The 15,480-nt window shown below is 35.6% G+C and overlaps 1 protein-coding gene across 3 annotated transcripts in view; it reads right to left on the bottom strand.

The window, feature by feature from the left end:
• The window catches only part of NGLY1 (N-glycanase 1), a 56,610-nt gene that overhangs the window by 32,482 nt on the left and 8,648 nt on the right, over positions 1–15,480 (bottom strand). For all 3 annotated transcript variants that reach the window (XM_036109196.2, XM_036109184.2, XM_036109174.2), the window contains exons 2-3: positions 13,534–13,648; positions 8,402–8,647 (exon numbers count right to left, since the gene is read on the bottom strand). In XM_036109196.2, coding sequence (XP_035965089.1) covers positions 8,402–8,647; positions 13,534–13,648 — 361 coding nt within the window. The remainder of the gene's footprint in view (positions 1–8,401; positions 8,648–13,533; positions 13,649–15,480) is intronic.

The following is a 15,480-nucleotide window of genomic DNA, read 5'->3' on the forward strand; positions in this document are numbered from 1 at the left end:
CTGATATGTAGCAGTATAAAAGTGTATCACTCCTAAATCTTATCTAAAAGAATTCTTAGAGAAGTTATTGTCCCCTCAAAATATAATATAATCAAAGTAAATAAACAGATCACCCAGGAGTAGAAACTGAGATAAAAGCAGCAGGAGTGAGTTAAAAAAATAAACTAGTAAAACCTAAGTTCTGATTATTAAAAATAATAATTGAAAAGCAAAATCTCAAATTTTCTCATAAAGAAGGTAGCAGGGAAGGGAAAAGAAAAAAGAGTAAAAACTTTCTGAGGTTCCTGTCTTGTTATGTTAGTAAAAAAATATAAAAGTAAATATTTGCATTAAAAATTTAAGGGCAGTAATAGAAGACTAAAAAAGAAGATATTTAACTTTCTAACTTTTAAAGGGAAAACAATGGAAGAAAACTGTTCTCAAAACAAAGATGGAAAAAAGGGAAAAAAACAAAAGGACACAGGCAACACAAAATAAGATGTCAGAAATAAATTCAAACATATTAGCAATTATGGTAAATATGAATGGATTAAATGTGTATATTAAAAGGTAGACATAGATTAATTTAAAAAATAAAAACCATTATCAAATCCTCCCTGACATTATCCAGGATTTTTTAAAGCACTGGGGATAGGTGCATAAGAAAGACATGATCACTTCATTGTCTAAGGGAGGGAAAGGCATTAAATAATGACAAAACCACCATTATTGGGCGCCTGGGTGGCTCAGTTGGTTAAGCGACTGCCTTCGGCTCAGGTCATGATCCTGGAGTCCCTGGATCGAGTCCCGCATCGGGCTCCCTGCTCGGCAGGGAGCCTGCTTCTCCCTCTGACCCTCCCCCATCTCATGTGCTCTCTCTCTCTCATTCTCTCTGTCTCAAATAAATAAATAAAATCTTTAAAAAAAAAAAAAAAAAAAAAAACCACCATTATTAAGTCAACAAGTATTTGTGTATAAATGTGTGTGTGTGTGTGTGTGTGTGTGTGTGTGTGTTACATACTGGAAAAATAATGGGAGACCAAAATAGTCAAGGATTTTATCCTCACAAAGTAGTCTATGGATACAGAAACTAATACTGGTACAACAATGTTCATTTACTCAAATATTTAATGAGCCTTTATTATTTGCTAGTTACTGGGGATATAATGGTAAGTTAGATAATTTATTCATAGGTGTAAGAAGAGTAAGCAAATATAGAGGATAGTGACACTGTACAACAGGGATTCTGAACCTAGAATTCCCTGAAGAAATATTTTTTATATTTGTGGCAAAGTACTAAGGATAAGAAGCTAATAGGAAAGGGAAAAGCCTAATCATATAGGAAGGAACAGCATACAGGTAGCTGGGGAGTGTGTTTATGGGAACATGCTTAGGAAATTATGTAGGATCAGAGAGAAAATCAGGGTGTTGAGAGCATGGAGAACGAAGGGGAAATGGCGGAGAGAGAAAGCTGAGGATGAAGCTGAATTGGTAAGTGGCTAGATCTTTCTGGTCTCTTTCCATTGTAATGGGAAGCTATTAAAGACACTTAAGCAAGGGAGTAAAACCATCAGATTTACATTTTCAGAATATCACTCTAGCTGTAGCTAGAGAAAGGAGGTTACAGATGATCCAATGGAGGCCGACTGCAGAACTCTGAAAGAGCTGGTGGCTTTAGTAGAAGTAAAGTGTAAAAAGAACTTAGGAAATAGGATCAACAAGTCTTGGTGACTGAACTGTGAAGTCGGGCCAGTTAGAAAAGTAGAAAAATACATTAGTAATGATCTGTGGATTTTGAGTGAGCAACTAACTGGGTCAATGGTTGAACCACTTATGGTAGAAGAAAAACCAGGAAATGATTGACTGAGCTAAAGATGATGAACGGTCAAGTAAAAATGAACTGAAAATAAGTATATTAAATTTAGCAGCATGGAGATTTTTGATGATCTTAGGAAGATTTCTAATAGTGTTAATAAGGAAAACAAGTTGTAAAAAACTTAGTTGTGTAACTGTGTCCCCAAGTGGCCTAAGAGTACCAAAGCAGCTGCACAAAATGGTCTACTGGAAAGTGTACAGAAAATATTAGAACTCCTATTTATGTTTTTTTTTTTTTTGCCAAAAAAATAAAGCAATTAAGTTATAATAACATTCAGTATTTGGGTGATCTGTGGCTAGCAAGCTAGCCTGAGGAGAGAAAGGACCAAAGTACAGAGGGAGTTAACAACAGGCATGTTCACTCCTACTTCTACTCTTAACCATATTACAAGGTTTTGCGATTCATATGTGCCTGGCTAAGTGAATTTATAGATTATGTTATATAGTTTTCACTAATGAACCCTCAACCTAGCTGTAAAAGATTATAAAGACTGGGGGCACTTGGCTGGCTCAGTTGGCGGAGCGTGCAGCTCTTGATCCTGGGGTTGTGAGTTCAAGCTCTGAGTTGGGTGTGATTACTTAAAAATAAAATCTTAAAAAAAAAAAAGACATCTCATCATCCTAAATTATGTTCTGAAGGTCTTCTGACTATAATACTGTGATTATCTTTATTTTAAAATTTTATTTATTTATTTATTTAAGAGAACACCAGCGGGGAGGAGAGGCAGGGGGAGAAGCAGACTCCCTGCTGAGCAGGGAGCCCGATGTGGGGCTTGATCCCAGGACTCTGGGATCATGACCTGAGCCAAAGGCAGACATTTAACCAACTGAGGCACCCAGGCACCCCTTACATCAATGATATATTAATACATTTTTAAAAATTAAAAATATTTACTCAATAGCTTCTGTTGACATTGTTTCCTGATACAGTATAATGGCATAATAGTACATGTATATAATTTATAAACAAAAATATATATTGAAAGGCTATGCTCAAACATTTTACTGATAGGGTACATGATTAAAGAATGGAAGCTTGCTAGACAAGTATGTGAGAAGTAAAGATACAGTGATGAGTACCGGGAGCTCTTCCGGAAACTTGCTGTAAAGAAATGAGAACTAGAGGACATGTAGGATCCAGGGATATTTGTACGCTGGCTTGTTTCTCAGATAGGAGAGTTTACAGGAAAGGTTCCTAAACACTGATCTGCTTGTGAAAAATACAGATTCCCCAATTCCTCCCCATCCCTTTCTGATTTAGCCAGTCTGGGGTTACATCTAGGAACCTGAATGTCCAGCTCATCCTGATGCCAACAGCCTAACCTTAGTTGAAAACTGGCCTTTATAAACCAAGGCTTAAATGCCAATGAGAAGAATCCCCAAGAGAAGAGGAGGTTCAAGACTGCACACAGTCCATGTGAGATTCCACAGTGAGCAGAGAAGAAGGGATGCAGGGACAAAGGAGGAGCTGGCTTTTGTTCGGAGCAGACATGGTTGCCCCACTTCCAGAAGGGATGAGTGCAACAGATGACTGAAGAAACTTACTGAAGATCTAGTGATGAGAAATCCAGGGTATTCCCAACAGGGAGGAATATGCTCCTTTACCAGAACTGATACAGAAACACACAAAACAGGTCTCCATTTTTAAAGAATTCTTACAAAAAGGCACAGCTATATTTTTGTTATTGTTCTTTAATTAAACGCAGGTTTTCATTTACTGAGAGAGGGTAAGAACTCATCTAGAGAACTTTTATTTTCAATCTGATACTTCCAATCTGGAAATTACCTCATTCGTTGTGGTTTTTATGGGCACTCAAACAATCCTGAACAATAGAGTTTATTTTCTTGCCTTATTTCTTTACATATTCTTTGGCACAACTCCATACACACGAAGAGATAAAAGCAAAGTCTGCTGATTGCATGGCAACTACAGCAGCTGGGCAGCCAGGTACACAAGGCAGCAGTTACCTGCCTGAGGGAGGTGAAGTTACTTGGAGTACAAAGAGAAGTTCAAAATGTGCAATCTGTCTGGTTTTAGGTCAAAAAGATGGTTTGCTCCACTGATCATACTTAGATTTCAATTATTTTGGTTTCTAATGTGAAATATATTCAAGACTCTTCATAAGAAAAAAATATATAATATGTATATTTTGTCAAATCATGTGATATAACCCATGGAAGCTGGATTAGCAAATTTACTTCTTTAGTAAAGGACCAGGGGTCCTCAAGCCCACCAGTCTTCCTTCTACCTTTATGTAGCCTTTTGCTTTCATGACTTTTAAATTTAGAACCTGTTTTTAAGCATAAAAGTTCTGTTTAATAATTTTTTAACCTTAGTTTTAATCAGCGTGTGACTTCAATCATCTTATTTCTTACAACCCCTCCCCTTTTTTCTATTTATAAAAGTAAATGTTGTTGTAAGAAATTCTCAGGAAATACTGAGTGGTATAAATAATAAGGAATCACCTGTAATTTCACCCTAAGATAAAATTATAGCTAAGATGTCTGTGTATAGCTTTCCAGACCTTTAAAAAATGAATGTTTATGTATGTGCATTTTTAATAAGAAAATTGAAATATAATATACATATACACAACATATGTTGTTTAATTTTGGAATTCCCAGTTTACCATTTTTCCCCCATATAATAACTCTCTTAATGCCAAAATAGACCACAGCATCATTTTTAATGGATGCTAAGAATTCCGGTATACAGACGTGTTGTAATTTAAGTGATCTGGTATGCAGTATATTTTACCTTTAAGAATGGTAGGTTCACAACAAGAAATTGGACATTTAAATCTTATGTCCAAATAGAAGACTTCTTCTCTAAAGAGATCATATAAAGATCCAGACTAAAAGGTTTCTTACGAGATTAAGTTTAAAAATAAACCAACTCATAAAAAAATAAACCAACTCATTTTATCATTGTCTAACAATACAATATTATATTTATAATTTCTACAGAATAATTTCAAATGATAATTCTTTCAAATAAATAAATGCATACCCATATACACTACGGGCAAGAATTTCTAGAGTGATTAGAGTTGATGAAAAGTCCTTAATAACAATTCTATACACATTTTAAAAGTAGGCATGTGCCAAATAAAAGTATGCAGCTAAACTAGTTGTGTAATGACTGAAGGCTTATTTTAAGCAAATCATACTTCAGAATCACATATTTTCAACCTAGATAAAGTTGCAAAATTGGAAAAATAATGCTTTTAACATTCTAATGTTCTACGTCTTTGAAAAACTCTCTCTGCTGTTTCGAAACTCCTTTTCGAAGGCAAAGGGTATAAAAATATATAAAGGGTTATTGGGAAATTATGTCCTTTAGGAACACTAAACACTCAGCATGTATAACCAACAAATTTAAGTCAAGTGAGTCATTAGGGAAATGCAAATTAAAGCCACAATGAGATACTACCTAACATCCACTAAAATTGCTACAATAAAAAAAACATAGTAAGTGTCAGTGAGGATATTGAGAAATTGTAACATTCACACACTGCTGGTGAGAATGTAAAATGGTGCCACAACTTTGGAAAACAGCTTGGCAATTTCTTAAAACATTAAACATAAACTTACCATACAGCCTAGTGGTTCCACTCCTAGGAATCTACCCAAATGAAAACACGCCCACACAAAACCTTGTATGTGAATGTTCACAGCAGCATTATTCATAATTGGCAAAGATGGGAAACAACCCAAATGTCCATCATGGAATACTATCCAGCAATAAAAAGGAATAAATTACTGATACATCCTACAATATGAATAAACTTCAAAAACATACAAAGTACAAGAAGCCAAAAGCAAAAAGCTACATATTGTGTAATTCCACTTCATAAAATATCCAGAAAAAGCAGCAAAATAAGTTTCTAACATCATCACCTTTTATTGAGTACCAATATATTCCAGTACTTTATATCTTAAAGGAAAAGCTTATTGGCAAACTTCAACATCATTGACTATCACTTTAATTATATTTCAAAATTTTACTTTGCAGTTTTAACCAAATAAATATTATAAGAGTGATGAGCACATGAGTGCTCAGGATTTATCTAGTTTATACACATTCAATGCTTTTTAATTCTTTCTCTTGCTGCTTGACTTTGGTCTATTTTAATTATCAATTAAGTACCCCCACTCAAAACAGGCAAGTCAGGGGAACATAACTGTCAAATTCTGTAGTATAACAAATAGTGGTGATGAATGCTTAAATAACAAAATACTTTTTTAAACTATGCATTCCAGTGATCCATGGATAACTAAGACTTGGTGATAAAAAACAAGATTCATTCTAATTTCTCCCAATTCCCTTAAGGAACTCAGAAAAAGATACTATGTCCCAAGGCCTAGAGAAATAAGAATTGGTAATAGACTGCCTACTAAAAGCATATGTGTAATAGGAAAGTTTATTTTCTTCTAAACTCTACATTTGTTTTGTCAATAAAATGACATTTTGTTTTTAGTTTAGTATCCAGAGGCTTTCTGGTGATTACAGAGTTTTAAAGGCCTCAAATTATATCTGAATTGCAAAGTTAAGAATCAAAAAAAAAAAAAAAAAAAGGTTACAGAACAGTCAGAAAATGTGAATTTATCTTCTGAGTCAGAACACTAACGAAATACTACTTAGTCCAGGAAATAGCTATTTTGTAAAATAAAATGTTTTCATGTATTACACTCTTTTCTGTAAAGCTGGTTAGTACTGTGCATTTTAAACTGTAACACTGAGATTCAACAAAAGATAAAGTAGGGAATCTTAAAAGATATATTCCAACACTATAATTAGAAAACGTAAGAAATGGTGCTCAAAATGAAGAAGTTAAATGTGCTTCTGTATCAACCTTAACTGCAAAACTGAAGACAAGATGGAACACACATGCTCACGAGAGGGGCACAAAAGAATCCACTGGCGCACATCTTAGATTTACTTTTTATTTCGCCTTTTTTACAAAATTGTTGTATAAGGTACATAACATACTAGAAGTATATAATTTATAAGGAAATAGATGCTGGGTTATGTACTCAACATTTTATGACTGTTAAGATGTGTAACCAAAAACCACTCTTCTAAGGAACGGACTGACTAGTAGGGTTACTATTATGTCACATTAGAATTAAGTAGTCACATTTTTCCATTATTCTGTGATAACTTTGTACTGAATGGAGCAGCTCAGATACTTTACAGAAAGAATTATTATCACCAAGGGCAAACCTTTATAGTTTATAAAGACCTTTATAGTTTACAATGTTTTCATGTATGCTATCTCATGGAATACCCACAGCCACTTAGTATCATTACTAATTGATCTGACATATTCAGTAACAGTTTCTCGAAAGCATTTGTAAACACTAGTTGTATTTATTATTATTATAAGTAAAAATTAGCTGTGAAGCTAATGAGAGGAGAAAATATTTTAAAGACTGTAAGTACACTGAAGCACAAAGAAATATGTTTTAGAAGAGTTAATCCTCCACAAAAAAAAGTTTGGAAACCATTCAACAAGAATTATATAAAAGGACAGTTAACTCTCTGTCTCTTCCCCTGATAGCCTTTACCACCTTTATTCTTTAGTTTTTAAAGACAAGCTTAGGATCTTCTCAGCATAAACAAAGAAATGACCACCAGGGAAGTGAGGTTAAAGACTCTGCAATTACTCAACTGGAGAAAATTAAGGGTAGATTTAGTAACTGACTCTATATATAAGTTCCGCTTTATGGAGGACAGTGACAAGATGTTTTACTAAAATTAAAATAAGAGGATACAAGTTGAAGCTGGCTACTGACAAAATTACTATAGAAAAAAAAAATCACAAAATTTTTGAGTGAAAATTCAGAGGAAAACTTAAGGACCTCTATCAAAAGGAATTTTTGTAAATAGGATAGTTTCCTATTAAATGAGATCAGTTAAGTGTACCAAGGATGCCTGTAAGAGATCAAAAGTTTGATTGCAGTTCTTCAGAAGTATGCATCTGTGTATGCCACTAACTAAACTTCACTAATCTGGTAGCACCCCTCTCAATAAATTAATGCATTGTTATTTACCTTAAAGAAGTGGATTTCTTTTACCAAACTGAGGGGTTGATAATGGTTAGGTTATTGGAATTAATAATCTTCATAATGAATGGCAGCAGGTAAAATTTAGATCAGAAGTTATCAGTTTCCAGTAAAGGAAATCTAATATGACTGCCATTGTCCAGCAAGTCTGTTACTTTGTTTTAGGTTAAAGACATATGCTAACTTGTTACTGATTTATGTACCAAGGCAATGGGTACATTTATGAATGACAAAATGATGAAATGCCTAAGAAGCAATAAACCAAAAGTTAAGATTTAAAAGTATAAAAAAAGACAACCATTTTCCCTTTGTTACAAATTTGACAATTTTTTAAAGACCTAAGGAAATCTGGATGTATTACAATTCTAAGAACCAAGAATACCAAGGGCATAAATTCAGGAATAAATCACAACATATCTCAAAGCTTTTGCTGTTTCAATACTTTGAATAGTTAAGAAAGGTTTAATTCTAACATTACCATTGGAGCAGATGGTCGATTTGATGACTGTCCTTCACTGTTCCCTGCATGCTGGATTAACCCGCTAGGATTTGAAGACTGTGTTATAGGAAGCTGGGTACTGGATGCAGGTTGCTGAGATAATTCTACTTTGTAGCTCTTATTTGATCCATCCAATCTGCTACTTCTCTCTATGGCAATCAGGTCTCGAATTTTTTGCAGCTGCTCCACTGAAGCTTTTTTAGGAAAGATAAGATGTGTTTCTCCCTGGAATTTATAAAATTGGGAAAAATTTTAACCTTTGCTTTATACTGACAGTCATTCATATATATCTATAAAATGAAATCAATACCATAGAATACATCATATTTTAACAATCATTCTGTTTTCCTACCATTATGGTACTTTTTTTTAAGTAGTCAAAGGTAAAAAGTGCCTATATATGAATCAGGAAGTTAAGAAAATTGGGTCTCCTCCTTTGCATATAATGCATAGCTTATTTGATTGGTTCAAAGGCCGTTAGAAAAATCTTTTCTTTTAGAAATAATAAGTCACAAAGTCTCATAAGAATTATAAAAATGCACATTCCTATCTTCTCTGCAATAGTATATGATACTACTATTCTCTGTGAAATTCCTTATGAAATAATAGTAATTACTAGAGATGCAGCCATACAAAATGATCCAGGGTCAAGAAGTTATATATAAAACAACCTTTGAATCTCCTAAACCCAAGACTTTAAAGAATAGCTACATGATTAGAAGTTTGGATATAGGGTCCACTAATTTTTCCAAGAAAACAAGAAGTACAGCCTGATGGTCAATTCAAAACTATGGATTGTCAACAGTAATACAAAGGTGGTCCAAACAAAACAATCAAACAAAAATCCTGTTCTTCAAGTGGTGATTCATTTAATAAATACCCATCATATAATCAGAGTGCTTTAAGATACAACAAACATTACAACAAAGCTCACATTGTAAAATAGTCAGCAAATTACAAAACAAAAGTTAAATGAAAATATCTTCAATCAAGTTTCAAGGCATTGAGAAGCAACAGTGTTAAAATAATTAATTCCACCAACTGCATATGAGATAAAATGATTGTTAACGTGTAGTAGACAGACTTGCAGATTTTAAGCTTAATTTAAGCTTCACAACTGAGAATGACCTATTTCCCTGGTGATGGCAGACCTATCAGAATCAACTGACCAACACATTTCTCACTAATGACATGAAAATTAATTCCATATGAATCCCTTTTAAAAAGCTAGAAGAGGCCATTAAGCTCTATATATTCATTACCCATAATAGCTGTAAAAACAAAACTATCATTTATTGTGTTCATGTGTTCTAGGTGCTATGCTAAACATTTTATGTATGTTATCTCAAGTAACCCTCACAATCACCCTGAAATGTAGGTATTAGGTTTATCACTATTCTTTATATGAAAATATGAAAGCTCAGAAAAGTAAAATAATCTGCCTGATGCTACAAAATAATTGTTGGAGTAAACCTTAATTGTTAAGCTATAATTGACTACATCTTAGACTGAACAGAGACCAAAAACCATAAGCTTGTACTAATAGTTGGAAGTGTTGAGCAAAAAGAGAATATTTCTACAGCTGTGATGATGACATATATGATTAGCATTGGATCACAACGATTTTCCAACATTAGAAAGGAACCACCTCACATCTCTGATGAGGTTTCTCTTTAGAAACCAGGTATCTAGGTTAAAACCAAATACGGATGCTTCCCATCTCATAACGTTAGTTGAGCAGCACTGAGAGAGGTAGAAGACACCATGGGCCAAGGTAGAAATCCAGCATAACAGCTATCTGGATCTATGTTCAGTCCATACCACAGAGAAGGCCCTGATAAGACAGAGATGCTGCTTGTGCCTTGCTCCCCTCCCTTCTAACTTTTCAGGACCAGTCCTAAAAGAATGTAGGATTATGGCCAAAGTGTCTATACCAAAAAGTTTCATCAACAGCACTGTATTTTCACAAAAGGACAAAATGACAGGCTTAATGCACTAGATCCAATAACATTTTAAGAAATTAATGAGAATCCCAGTATTTAACAAAATCCGTATTTCTCAACACATTTTTGCTAAGACAATTCTCACTGTCAGATGTTAAGCAAACCTGGCTCCTGCCCACTAAATGCTGGTAATATCTTTTAGTCACCAAAACAACCAAAACTGCCCTCCTCCTTATGGTACCTGATGAGAACCACTCCACTCAGGAAGCCGGAGGAGTCGCATATCCATGCGGATCCCAGTCTTTCTCAACCTCCTTCTCAAAATTTTCACAAAGAATGTAGCCTCAGAAGCAAGTAGGCCCAAAAGTACCCAGGATTTTAATATATACCTGAACATTTTGGGGATGGGTCTGAGATTCCTACTTCATCTTAAAGCCTACTGAGTTTCTTTCTAATGGTAGAGTTCAATTGCAGTTCCATTGGTTCCTTCTGCAACTTAGCCACACTGATAAAACATTTATTGCAGGGGCGCCTGGGTGGCTCAGTTGGTTAAGCGACTGCCTTTGGCTTAGGTCATGATCCCAGGGTCCTGGGATTGAGGCCCACGTTGGGCTCCCTGCTCCTCGGGGAGCCTGCTTCTCCCTCTCCCTCTGCCTGCCGCTCCCCGTTTGTGCTTTCTCTCGCTCTGTCAAATAAATAAATAAAATCTTAAAAAAAAAATTTATTGCAGATGGGTCCTGAGGTATGACATCTGAAGACAATCAGAAATTTGAAGTACAAATTAGTCTGATCAAAGCATGTTAATCTTTTCTGAAACTGTCGCTCCATTTGTGTCAAATACTACTGCAAGTCTCAATCTAGCTTGTTACCTGGCACTGGTGTGCCCAACCTTTGGGTCTGCCTGAGACGGGTTTTCTAGAATGTGGGATTTTGAGTACTAAACCCAGGACAGCCCCAGGCAAACTGGGATGGTTGTCATCATACCCAGCACTCAAATATTTGTTGAATGAAAAGACAAATATGACTCTACAGAATATGTGACACTTCAAAACTGAGAAATCAGTAGTTTCCAGTTGTCATTTACTAAATTTTTCTGTCATTTAACTCAAAAGTCTGTATTTCCTTGAACAAAATCAGCCATGTTCTCAATTTTTCCTCCTATCCCTTTAAGTTCTTTATGTTCAGATGTCGGTAACCAACAAGCAGATGACAACATAATTTATATCTCCAGGCTGACCTCTCCTTTTGAGTTACAGACTCATATATCCAACTGCCTACTTGTTATCTCTACTTGAATGGTTAACAGTGTTTCGGTTATAATCACCCAAAAGAGGAAGCAGTGATTTCTCCTGGCATCTGCTACACTCCAAGATTTCTCAATCTGAATTAATGGTACTTGCATCCACTTAGATGCTCAAACCAAAGCCTAGTAGTATCCGATTCCTTCCTTTCCCTTGTACCCCACAATCAATTCATCAAGTCCTGCAGGCTCTGCTTAAAAAAAAAAAAAATTCTAGATGCCTCTACTTTTCCCCCATCTCCACTGCCAACAGTCTTTAATTCAACAAATGTTTACTGCGTGCCTCAATGTATTCTAGGAGCTAGCAAGAGGGGACAAAAAGATAAAAGGCTCTGCCCTCACGGAACCATTTTCAAACCATTTTTGTTTCTCCTTTAGGCTGATAAAAGCTTTCTAACTGGTCTCCCTGCTTCATCTCTTGCCCCCACCCCAGAACATCCAGAACATTCACTTTACAACAGCTAAAATATTATTCCATACCTAGAACCTTCCTATGGTTTCCCATCTCACTTAGAATGAAGTCCAAGTCTTTATCACAGTCCTCAAAACCGCACACCCTGGATTCTGCTGGCCTGTGTAGCTACTTTCTGTGCCAAAGCTAATCCTGCTAGAAGTCTGTTGCATATGTGAATCCTTCTGTTTGAAGTACTCTTACCTGAGGGCTTCAGGTACCTGAAATGCTTCTTTTCATTTAGGTCCCAGCTCAAATATTATCTCCTGAAAGGCCTTCCCTAACCACTCATTCTTACGTAGCTGCCCACCTCTACAGTTGCTTTTTAGTATATCACCATGCCGTATTTTCCTCTTTGCACTCATCTTTGCTTTCATGTCTACTGTTTGTCTAACCTATTAGAACCAGGCTCCATGTGAGATGGGATCTATTTCTCTAGTTCACTACTGTACCCTTCAGGGCCTAGGAACAGAATCTGGGGAGAAAAGCAGAGAGGCAGGAAGGAAAGTACTTCTTATGGCAACTCAGCAGATCTCTTTAACAATTTCTATAGCCTTGACATTTCTGACTGCTATGGACTACCGTGTATCCACAACCTGGTTCAAGTTCTTTCAGTATTCCATAAACTAAAAATGGTTAAGCATATATACATAAAGAAAATTGACAATATTGATAACTACTTTCATTGTGTCATAAAATTAAGCTATGTACTGGGGCGCCTGGGTGGCTGAGTTGGTTAAGCGGCTGCCTTCGGCTCAGGTCATGATCCCAGAATCCTGGGATCGAGCCCCACATCGGGCTCCCTGCTCAGTGGAGAGCCTGCTTCTCCCTCTCCCTCTGCCTGCCTCTTTGCCTACTTGTGCTCTCTCTCTGTCAAATAAATAAAATCTTTAAAAAAAAAATTAAGCTATGTACAAGATTCCAGAAGATGAAAACACCAAACTTTTATTTTGATTAAAAAACAAAAAAACATACTGAGATTCTTCTCTTCTGTCACAGAAGAAATCCCTTACATGTAGCAATTGAACTCACCTTTTCTGTATTTACTCTTTTCATTTCTTACTGGAGACAGACGACTAGATCCTACTAGAATTCGTGTGTACTTACAAATCAGATTTTTGCTAAAAGTCTAAAATGACCCACAATTTGGTCTTTGGGTTGTATGTCTGACCTCCCTGTTCTAAAAGATTAAAACTTGTAAGAATTTTCCCTGTGGGAGAGTTGTTATATTTTACTGTGATTTTAAAATATATTTACTGTGACTTTTAAATGTCTAATAGGTGAAGAAGTAACTAGTTCTGCAGATTTCCAAAATGATCCATTAATTTAAAAATATTACCTTATTTAGATAATTATCCATCAACATTATAATAAATTCTTTATATATGAACGGGGGAGAAGAAACCCTTCAACTTACCTCTTCAAAGCCCATTTCAAATAAACATTCAACAGCTCCTCTGACAGGTAAGAGTCTAGTAGAAAAAGCTGTGTTTCCAATCCGGATAGATCTATATTTTTCATCATTAGGGTTTCTGATTTAAATAAAAAAAGTTTGATTATATATAACAATTTATACTTTCCACAGTGTTTTTGCACTCCTTTTTACATTTTATATTGGCTACACTGCTACAAGGTATTATAGTTCCCAACTTTAAAGAAAGAGGAAGCACAGTCCGGAAAAATAGCCTGATTCTGTGATTCTTACCTCAATATACATTTACTACCACCTTACTGTTTAATTTCATAGCTGATAATATTAATGCTTCCATAAGGGAAACCCATGCAACATTTTCATTCTATGCTGTTAAAGCCACATACCTTTATGAGTTTTTAGGTTGCTAAGAAAAAAATCTAGGTAAGCTCCAGACATGGGTGTAGGTTTTGCCTATTTTGTTCTGATGGATCTCAATCAAGAATGGTGCCTGATGCACAGATGACAGTTAATAAATACTTGTGAAATGAATGAATAAAAAAAAACTAAGAAGCTATATAAAAATGGATCACAGTTCCTCAAACACTTTACCTCTGACAAATACAAACCCAGGTATACCTTAGAGTCACTTGATTTTCTTTCTTCCCTAGACCAATGATTGCTTTTACTCTTAAGTTCTGTTTCAGCTTAAGATATATTTTTGTCACAGCCAATTTTTTTTTTACCATGATTAAGATTTTGAATAGCATACATGGGATGAGACCAGCATATGAAAAGCTTTGAGATTTTTAATAACCTTGATAAATCAGAAAGGCTGTTTAAAAAATCAGAAAAAAATACAAGGTTAAGATAATCACAGTATTGGGGCACTTGGGTGGGGCTGTCAGTTAAGCGTCTGCCTTTGGCTCAGGTCATGATCCCGGGGTCCTGGGATCGACGTCGGGCTCCCTGCTCCCTGCTCAGCTCAGCGAGGAGTCTGCTTCTCCCTCTCCCTGTGATCCTCCCCCCTGCTCATGTTCTCTCTCAAATAAATTGATTAAAAAAAAAAAGAACCACAGTATTACACTCAAAAAGCCTTCAGAACATAATTAGGATGATGAGTAATTTTTTTATAAGATTTTATTTATTTGTCAGAGAGAGCACGCACAAGCAGGAGGAGTGGCAGGCAGAGGGAGAAGTAGGCCACCGCTGAGCAAGGAGCCTGATGGGGGACTCAATCCCAGGACCCAGGGATCATGACCTCAGCCAAAGGCAGACGCTTAACCAACTGAGCCACCCAGGTGTCCCGATGAGTAGATTTCATATCTGACACAAACCCCCTCACAATAGTAGTGGCTTCTATTAGCACTATTTTAAGAAGGATTCTGAGGCTGTGTCAGGGTCCATAGGAAGGAGTGCTGAGGCCATCTGCCTGGGGTATGGAATGGGGATGGTGGACAAAGGCTAGCAACTCATTAACCATTCTTGTTCTAATTTAATTGTGGAAATTGCAACATATTTCACATTTGTTTTCCATCAAGCAACTCTCTATTGCCAAACTGTCATAAATACATGAATCTGCTTTAAACTTTTCCTTAATTTCAAAAATTATGCAAGTTTATTACAGAATATTCAGAGATAAAGCTCTAAAATAGTGTTATTCAGAATGTCCACAGACTGGTGCCCATCTATAAACTCCTTGCTAGTCATTCATGAGAAGTGCAGAAATTGAGACTACTCAGCTATTTTTCTAACAATTTGATTTGCCATGAAATTTTTATAGTACTTTACAAAGTTATAGATCCACAAAAAATTGGAAATTAAAAACAAAAACACTGTTCTTCAACACAGGTCTTTTGAGCATCACAGGTGGTTGAAAAACACAAAGAAAAATATATGCTCTATTCTTTTATTCTGTGTTTTAAATGAGTTTCTCAACCTTGGCATTGTTGA

This window comes from Halichoerus grypus, chromosome 1 (assembly GCF_964656455.1).
Source record: "Halichoerus grypus chromosome 1, mHalGry1.hap1.1, whole genome shotgun sequence".
In the NCBI taxonomy this organism is placed as follows: Eukaryota; Metazoa; Chordata; class Mammalia; order Carnivora; family Phocidae; genus Halichoerus; species Halichoerus grypus.